This window comes from Fonticula alba (assembly GCF_000388065.1).
Source record: "Fonticula alba strain ATCC 38817 unplaced genomic scaffold supercont2.1, whole genome shotgun sequence".
Taxonomy (NCBI): domain Eukaryota; order Rotosphaerida; family Fonticulaceae; genus Fonticula; species Fonticula alba.
Genome location: NW_009242971.1, coordinates 2,031,164 through 2,040,128, shown reverse-complemented (window position 1 = coordinate 2,040,128; position 8,965 = coordinate 2,031,164). Strand labels below are relative to the sequence as shown.

Sequence of the window (8,965 nt, the reverse complement as noted above, 5' to 3'; positions counted from 1 at the left end):
CATCATCCGTGGGCCCATGCATGAGTGTTTGGCGGGCTGCATTTTGTCGTGTGGGATGCTGCTGGAAATCTATGTGTGTATATTTTGCCATGTCGAGGAGGGGAAAAGAGGCGCCCCGGTGGGGTGCTCTCCTTCACACTGCGGCCGGATGCGCTAGTTGGCATCCTCCTCGTCGTCGCTCTCGGCCGAGCGCATGGCCTGGTCGTCCGGATCCTCCTCGGTGGTGGTGGGCGAGTGATCGAGGAGACGCCGCTTCCGGCGGTGACCGCCGGAATTGAGGATGCTCTGCCGAGACTCCGGATCACGCAGACGCCGGCGCACTGATCCCGACCCTGGGGACAGGAGGCCAGCCTCCAGAAGGTGCGCACCGCCAACCAGCGGAGTTTGCGGTGAACCAGCCGCCAGCCCATTGGCCGGGCTATGGAGAAGCTGCATTGTGGACGGACACTCGCCGAGCCCGGGGGCGCGTCTCCCGGCAGCGGCCGAGCGAGCCTGGAAGGAGAAGGCCGCCGAGGCAATGGCCTCCGATCCGCGGCCTGGGGTAACAGGCACTGGCGAGCCGAGGCCCTGCACCCGGCGAATGCCCATGAAAGAGGGGGACATCGGGTGCGGGGCGGAGGCCAAAAGTCCGGGCTCGGCGTCCGAGTCCAAGTCCGACTCCGAGTCCAAGTCCGAGTCCGACGGGGAGGAAGAGCTCGAGGAGTCGTCATCGTCGTCGTCGTCATCATCATCATCCGACATCGGCGAGATGATTGTCACTGACCGGCTGGGCTTCTTGCCGGGCCCATGCTCGATGCCGATGTCCGGGTCACTCACGCCCGAGCCAGGCTCCACCAGCGGCAGAGCAAGCCCGGCAGCCGGACCAACATCAGTCTCGGCATCCGGGACAGCAGCGGCGTCGAGACTCCCAGTGACTGGGTCCAGCACGGCTGGCTCGGTGGAATCGGCCGCCTCAGCCATCGCGTCGGTCGATCCGAGAAGCGACCGGATGATCTCATCCGCCGCAGCCTTGTCCTTGACCAGCTGGCTGATGCAGAAGGCCAGGTCCTCGCGCTGGCGGTCCGTGGCCACGGTGGCCGCCCGGGCACGCAGGCGCGACACCAGGTTCGACGCCTGCCGGTCGCGCGTGACGAAGCTCAACAGGAAGCGCGCCACCTTGCGGAAGTCCTCGACCGGGAGATTCCGGTTCCCGAGAGCCAGGTTGCTGATCATGTCTGGCATATTATTGTAGATGGAATTATCCTTGGTGGCCAGCTCGGAGAAGAAGAGCTGGAGAGGGTGGGCAGGGGCCAGAGAGGAGGGTCAGAGAGGCGGTGCGAGATGCAGGCCAATGTGCCTGAGGACATGCAGGTAGGAGCGCACCTTGGCCAGGGAGGAGATTCCGCCATGAGGATCCAGCGTGAGCAGAGCAATGTCGGCGATGTGGCCCTTGACCTTGATCTGGAAGATGACAGGGGGGGAGGGGGGGAGAGAGGCAAATCAGCAAAAGGCGGCCCACGCGAAACAAGCGGAGTGACACCCCCCCCCCCCCCCCCCACGGTATCGTGCACGAACCATTCCATTGAGGATCAGATGCGAGAGGACCATCAGCGTGTTCTTGCGGACAGTGAGCGAACGGTCCGACAGGCGATAGTACATGTGCTCGATATTCTCACCGACAATGCTGCGTGCGGGCGCACATGTTAGCGAAGTCCGCGGGGGGAGGGACACAGGACAAGGAGGGCGGGAGAGGGCGGGGGAGTGCGACGGTCGCAGGCTTGTCTTCTTTCTTTTCTCCTCTCGGAAGCGCACTTGTTAAAGCAAATGAGCATATCTCCAACGGCCAGGACGATGTTGCTCCGGATGATCTCGTCCGGGGACTTCTCCAGGATGGTGAAAAGCAGCTGAAGGTTCGAGGCGCAGAAGTCGCTCGAAACACACATGAACTTGCAGAGCGCCAAGACAGCTGTCTGCTGGAGAACCTCGTCCTGCAGGCAGCAAAGAGGGGGAGAGAGAGAGAGAGAGAGACGAGGGAAGGGAAGATGGTCAGAGAGAGGGAGCGAGACAAAGCAACAATGAAGCATAGAGGGTGATTGACAGTTCCCCGCGGGGGAGGGCCAAGGTAGAGCACCAGTACGCACATCAAAGGTGCGGTTCTGCTGGCAGATCTGCACGATAATCGGCCCGAAGACGCTCAGCAGCGAGCGCGGCCCGGTGAGCAGCTCATCCTCGCGGACAATCAACAGGGTGTCGGCAAAGTCATCCTCAGCATTGCCGGTCGAGGAAACCTGTTCCAGGTCATCCTCGATCCCGGCAGCCGGCCCCTCGGACTTGCGCATCGACTGCCGGACAGACAGGCGCTGGCGAGCCTTCTGAGCCGCGACCGCCGGCGAGTCACGGGCCCCGTCATTGCCGCTGGAGCTGAGCAGAGCCCCGGGCGTGCCGGGCGGCTGGAGATCCCCCTTGGACTGACGCTGGCGCTTCTTGCGCTCCTTCTCATCGTGAAGCTTGGCATCCTGGCCGATCTTCTTGGCTACGGAGGCCGAGGGAGGGGACAAAAGAAGGCAGGGTAGAGATGGTGAGGGATGTGTCGACCAACAAAAGACAAAGTGACACATGGGACGGTGAGGAGAAAGGGGGAGAAAAGAAAAACACAACAGCCCCCGTACCTCGGTCCTTGGCAGCGGAGTGTGCGCGCTTCCAATTCCGATCGATCGTCTCCAAGTGAGTGATCTGCTTGAGCGCGACATGGCCAACCACAAAGAGCAGGCGGCTGAGCGAGTCCTCCGAAAGATTCGTGCTGTCCTCGAGTGGAAGGGGTGGTCAGAAGACGCAGGAGGAGGAACAGGGGCAGGCGGCGGACTGCGGCAATCCGGGGGGAGGGAGGGGGGAGGGAACGCACAAGTCCGTGCTCGGAGCTGCCCGCTCGTCGGTGAGGTGTGCCTCAGCCGAGGCCGAGGCCGGGGCCGAGGCCGAGGCCGACCCAGGCCGGTCGGAGAGAACAAACACCGCGCTCGTCATCATCTTGATCAGTTGGCCCATGATAATGTCGGGATGCTCGAAGAGCTGGTAGACGCAGCCAATCGCCTGTTCGACCACAACCATCCTGACCGGCAACATCGCCGAGAGTGGCAATAGCAGCGCCGGACATAGCAGCGGGGGTGTCAGTGGGAAAGAAAAGCCCCATCGGCACCGGTGCCCAGCGAAAGTGAAGGCGAGAAGAAGAGACCGCGAGGAAGGGGCAGGGAGGAGGGGTGGAGGCAGTCGGGACAAACCAGTTGTTGATCGGGGTCGAGAAGTCGTAGATGATCTCGGCCAGGCGCGGCGCCAGGAAGTGGTCCGGAGCGAAACGCGAAAAGCCCAAGTTCATCGGGGCTTGATTGGAGGCATTCCGCCGGCGTTTAGAAGCACCAGACGCCCCGGATGCCGCCGAGGAGGAGGAGGCGGCGGCTGCCATGGCCGAAATCATTTGCCGCTTGGAAGAGGTAAGCCTGGGGTTGAGCTTCTGCAAGGCAATGCAGGAGTACCGCGCCAAGAGCGGATCGGCCACCGCCAAAGTCGGGCCCGGCATCGGGGGAGCCCCGCCATCCTCAGGGAGGATGCCGGTGCCAGTGGCGGGGGTGGTGGTCATCGACTCGGGCCGGCCAGCAGCCAGGCCCACCTGGCTGATGGCCTCCAGTCGAGGGAGGAACATATCCGCCGCCTGGGATGGGGTGTGGGCCAGCATGCTGAGGATGATGATGGAGCAACGGCGGAACTCCGGGAGGTTGACATCCGGCGCATTTGGCCCGGCATCCGGCAGCGACGATGTGAAATACGTCCAAAGAACACGCTCCATGTCGCGTGGGAGGATCTGCGTGCGAGCCGACACATTGCGCTCGTTGATCAGCACAAAGAGCTCCTCCAGGGAGGACAGTTCGGCCGAGGTCATTTCATTGACCAAGCCAAAAAGACCACGGACAACATGCGCCGCGGACTCCAGCGGAGCGAGGGCCCGCGACGGGGAGAAGTACAACTTCAGGTAGGCATCCACCAGGTGATCCTTGACCGATTTGCCGGAGGCCGAGGATCCAGACCCCCCGGCCGACTCTTCGGCATCCGCCGACCCGGTTGGCGCCGGAGAGTGGTCAATGTGGCGGGCCCACACCAGGTGCACCATGCTGCGGGCGGCCGCGCGCGAGGCCGACACCCCATGCTCCCAGGCCGCCACAATGAGCGAAATGGCCTCGATGACATCGGTCTTGAAGGACGAGTTGAGCATCAGGACCGCATGCTCCACGGCATCGGTAAACACCTGGTCAATGCGCTCAAGGCTGCGGGCCAGAGCCGGCGACAGCGGGCCATGGCGCGCCACTACCGCCACATCGGCCGGACCATTCACCTGCGCCAAGAGCCGGCATAGGGTCTGCAGGCCAGACCGCCGGGTGATGCTCGACCGATCCATCAGCCGGCTGTAGACAGCCTCGGCGAAGCGAGCCCGCTGCGTCGGCGGCAGCCGGCGATTGCCCATCAGCCGCCCGGCCCACAGGACAATGCGTGACCGAACGAAGGAACTGGTGTCCATGAAGCGCTGCTCGATGATGTGCAGGAAGTCCTCCAGATCGCGCTGGTATCGGGTCAGAGCCAGAGCCGGCGAGATGGTGCCGGCCGCGGGGCCCTCGGGGGATTCGCCGTCACCCGCCTCGCCAGGGGTGGCCGCCTCTTCGGCAGTCTCATCGACAATCAGATCCGCGATGTCGCCTCCCGGCGGGGACGATGCAGCCAAGGCAGTCTCGCCAGTGCCCTCCTCAGCGGCCGAGTCCGGTGCCGACGGGGCACTCGCCTCGTCGGCCGGCTGCTCATCGACCAGCTGCTCGGTGGCCGACAGCTCGCAGGGCGCCGAGCCGGTGGCCTCGCCCTGCTCGTTGCTGGGGTCGTATCCCGGGGGGGGATTGTTCAACAGGTACTCGGTGACACAGCCGATAACCTCGGCCATGGCCTGACGCATTTGGTACGCCTGCAAAGGGGGGCAAAGTGCGCCATACACAAGGGGGAAAGAGGGGGGGAGGGGGGGGGGGTCAGCGTCTCATCTGCTTGCGCGGGGAGGAATCAGAGAAGGAGGAGGATCCCCACGCACAGGCGAGTCCATCTGCTGGCTAATCAGGTAGGGCAGGCGTGGGGCAACCGCATGCGGAGCGAACTCCACCAGTGATGTGAGGAAGACAGCAAAGTGCTTGACATTCTCCTGAGTCGCGGTGAAATTCAGCCGGCAGATTTCCAAGAGAATATCGTTGAGAGTATTGTGCCATTTGCCCTTCTCCACGAGAGTGGCCACGAGCTGGGCCAATGGCTCGGACGTGTGAGAGAAGTACGTCAGCAGCTGGATGATCGAGGAGACGGCCACTGCGGGAAGCGCCATGGCACACGCGGGGAAGGCAAATGCCATGTCAGAAAGCATGATCGGAGAGTACGGGTAAAAAAAAAGGGGGGGGGGGAAGGACACCACTCAGGCCCAAGCAGGCACATACTGGAGTTGTGATTGTAGCGGATGATGCACTCGGCCAGAACCAGGAACATGGCGCCGCGCAGGCTCTTGTGCTGCAGAGCCGTTGGCCGGGCGAACAGCGAGTAGATTGGGGCTGTCAGGAGGTCGACAATGAGGCGTCGCCGAGGGGGCATCGGCCAAAGGCGCTCCAGGGGGATGAGGCCCATCATGCGGGTGATCTCGGCGAAGCAGGCCGCCTCGGCGCCGGTTAGGTCACCCCCGGGCCCGGCCCCGGTGCCAGACGCCCGCGACTGGGCCCGAGAGCCAGATCCCCGGGGCCGGGCGCCGGCGCGCGAGCCCCCGGTTGCGGCCGACCCGGCCCCGGTGGTAGGCCCGGCGCCTGTGCCGCCGCCTGGGGAGTAATTGTTCTCGACCAGGCGGATGGCCCACTGGGCCAGAAAGAGCAGACGTTCCAGGAGCTCTGTGTAGGCATCAGTCGCTTCGCCGGCAGTTTGATTGGACAGGGCAAGCTGGTACTTGGCGGCATCGGTGCCCTTGCGGATGCCTGCACACAAAGCGACAGACGGGAGGGGGGTCAGCATGAGGTGTGGGCTATGGGAAAGCGACGGCCAAACAACGCACCCGAAGTCAGGATCCCGAACACCTGGTGCTGCCGTTCGGAGCGAAGTTCGGCCAGGTTCCTGGGGAGGGCCGTCATTGGTCAGATCGGGCTAAGGGGATCACAGGCAGGCGACAGGACATACTTGACAACGACGGCCAGCAGGCAGTATTGGCTGTGGTCATTGAGGGTGCAGGGATCCGACTCGAGGACGTCAACGAGCTCTGTCGGACAGGGAGAGGAAGCCCGGGGGAAAGGACAGCAGGGGGTGTAAGTTGGAAAGCGTACATTGCCAAATGGGAGAGGTGTCAGGGACGTACCATTGAGGCGGGCCTCGAGGCTGTGGTCGTCGGAGACACAGAAGCCGGGAATGGCTAGGTGGGTGGCAGAATAGTTATCCACGCCCTCCTCCTGGAGGCGACGGACTTCCTCCTGGAGATCGAAGGAGGTCATCCTCGGTGCGGCGAGAGGGGAGGCGCTTCCCGGCCAATGCACGCGCTCTGTGGGGGGGGGGGGGGTGTGGGGGGGGGGGGGGGGGGGGGGGGGGGGGGGGGGGGGGGGGGGGGGGGGGGGGGGGGGGGGGGGGGGGAGGAGGAGGAGCGGAGGAAGAAGGGGAGAGGAACAAGGAGGTATGGAAGTGGAGGAGGAAGGAAGGGGGCCGCGTGCGGAGAGAGTGCGAGGGGGTGGCAAAGCAGGAATGGCGTCCAAGAAGAGTGATGGAGGTAGGCCTCGCGGAGGGCCGCCGCGGAGGAGGGCAATCTAAAAATGACCATTCGAATGCCCCCGGGAAAGGGAACCCGGAAGTCCTTGTCACAACAAAAGACGGTTTCCACTTCCCGGAACGCCGGACCAAGACATTCATCCTGGCCCTATGTCCCCCCCCCCCCCCCCCCCCCCCAGTCCCCCCCCTTTCCCCCCCCCCGCCCCCCCCCCCGTCCGTACACGCACACGCGCACGGCCACTTCTTTGAGAGGGCTGGGGCGTGGAAAAGGTGGACTACAATGGGAGATGCGGATCACACAAGTGCATTCGCACGCACCTACACGATGTGCCTAATGGCCGTGAAAGAGAACTTCCATGCGTTTTCGGCCGCGCATGCTGGAGACCCGCTGGCCAAAGGTCGCGCGACAACCAACACCCAACTGACGGAAACGATTTGAAAAATAACCGAATGTGTATCATGTGACCGTGGGTGCATCCACTCGATCTGCTCCAGCCGGAGTACACATGCACGTCCCCCTTTACCCCCCCCCCCCCCCCCGCCCGCGTGTGGGTGCCCCGCGGTCTGTGAGCGATCATGCTCTCGCTGGATGCCGCCCCGGCAGAGCACGGTGAAAATGAAGACACGACGGATTTGGAGGCAGAGCGAAAAGCGAATGAGAGGGAGGGTGAATGGAGAAAAGAACGCCGGGATGACACACATGCAACGAAAGCAGGGGATGGTAATTCCTTTATCGATAACTGTACAAGGAGTGACCCTGGTCGGTGTAGGGGGGGGGGTCTTCTTGTAGGAAACCCGCTGAACATGACCGAGGATGGGGGGGGGAGGAGGAGGGCACAGAACATGCGAGCTGCAGTGCAGGAGAGGCCCTCCTCTTAAGAAAGAAGAGAGGGGCTGAGGAAGAGGAGGAGAGGGGGGGGGAGAGAGAGAGAGAGAGAGAGAGAGTAAAATAGGGTGAAGGAAAGGCCGAGGATCCGGGCGCGGTCTCGCATGTGATGGATAATATACAGGTGATGCAAAGTGCACGGCAGGGAGAGGGGGGGAGGAGCGAAGACGATGACACGAGCGGATTCCAGGGGACAGGAAAATGTGAAGGCCGGATGGCGGATGGTGAGAGGAGGGGGAGAAAAGGGAGGTCGAGGGGCGACGGAAGTGGCCAGGAGGAAGAGCAAAGGAGTCTCCTGACTGAAGCTCACGCCCCGGGACCGCCACCAGGAGTGCCGGATCGCGAGGCGCTCGAGGCGACAGACGGGCCAAGCAGGGTGGGTCCAGTGAAGGTGGTGGGCGCCGTGACGCGGTTCTCGGTGCCCGTGGCGGGGGAGGAAACCGCCGGCATCGATGAAGGGAGAAGTAGCAAAGCCGAGGCGGTTGACTCGTTCATGGACATCTCGGTGTCCTCAACGGTGGCGGTGGTGGTGCCGCCGCCGCCGCCAGGGGCGGTTTCGGTGCCAGGGGTCATCCGGCTACCGGGCGAGACGCCGCCGCCGGGAGCATCAGCCGCAGGGGTTGCCATGGGCGAGGTGGTAATCGGCGAGGGGGACCGTGTGACGCTGACCGGGAGGGTGGCCAAACCGACAGGCTTGATGGCGGCGGCTGCATGTGACAGCAGGGTCCGGTGGACACCCTGAACGGTGGTAACACCACCCGGGGTGGGGGAGGCACGAGCAAAGGCAGCCGAGGCGGTGGCCAGGTGGGCCAGGGTGGCCCCTCCGCCAACCCCGGACCCGGCCATCCCCCCGCCTATGGACAGGCCATGCGCAGAGACCGAGGACGATGGCACACCGGCCACGGCAGCGGCCTGACCAGACATCAGCAGGGCAGCCATCGGATTGCTCGTCAAGGACACCTGGTACTTGGCCTTGGCCTCGTCATTGAGGATGCACAGGTGGTCCAAATCACGGAAGTGCTCATTGTAATCCAGCGCGTAGCCCACCAAAAAGGCATCGGGGATGATGAAGCCCACATAGTCCGGCCGGAAGCCATTCCAATGTGGGGACTTCTTCAGCAGGAGCGAGGCAAAGCGCACGGATGCGGGCTCCGTGCGACGAAGCTCCTCAAGCAGCGCGATCGCACTTCGCCCGGTGTCGACGATATCCTCAATGATAAGGAGATGCTTTGTTGGGGGGAGAGGGAGGTGCATGTGAGCGTGTGTGCAGATATACGTCGGGGGGCCAGGGGGAGG

The 8,965-nt window shown here is 63.8% G+C and overlaps 2 protein-coding genes across 2 annotated transcripts in view; both read right to left on the bottom strand.

Annotated features, from left to right (window-relative positions):
• Nucleotides 1-62: 62 nt before the first annotated feature.
• On the bottom strand, nucleotides 63-6,515 carry H696_00448 (hypothetical protein; the record flags this gene model as incomplete). Its single annotated transcript, XM_009494303.1, has 13 exons — nucleotides 63-1,269; nucleotides 1,363-1,440; nucleotides 1,555-1,663; nucleotides 1,792-1,967; nucleotides 2,121-2,512; nucleotides 2,649-2,779; nucleotides 2,882-3,085; nucleotides 3,255-4,975; nucleotides 5,096-5,361; nucleotides 5,487-6,008; nucleotides 6,086-6,144; nucleotides 6,208-6,286; nucleotides 6,383-6,515. The coding sequence occupies 13 exons, from the start codon at nucleotides 6,513-6,515 to the stop codon at nucleotides 154-156; spliced, it is 4,986 nt and encodes a 1,661-aa protein (XP_009492578.1). The 3' UTR covers nucleotides 63-153.
• A 982-nt stretch (nucleotides 6,516-7,497) lies between these two features.
• H696_00447 (hypothetical protein) overlaps nucleotides 7,498-8,965 on the bottom strand; it is a 2,292-nt gene continuing 824 nt past the window's right edge. Inside the window, exon 4 of the mRNA XM_009494302.1 lies at nucleotides 7,498-8,896. Within this exon, the coding sequence (XP_009492577.1) occupies nucleotides 7,976-8,896 (921 nt within the window). The 3' untranslated portion in view covers nucleotides 7,498-7,975. The remainder of the gene's footprint in view (nucleotides 8,897-8,965) is intronic.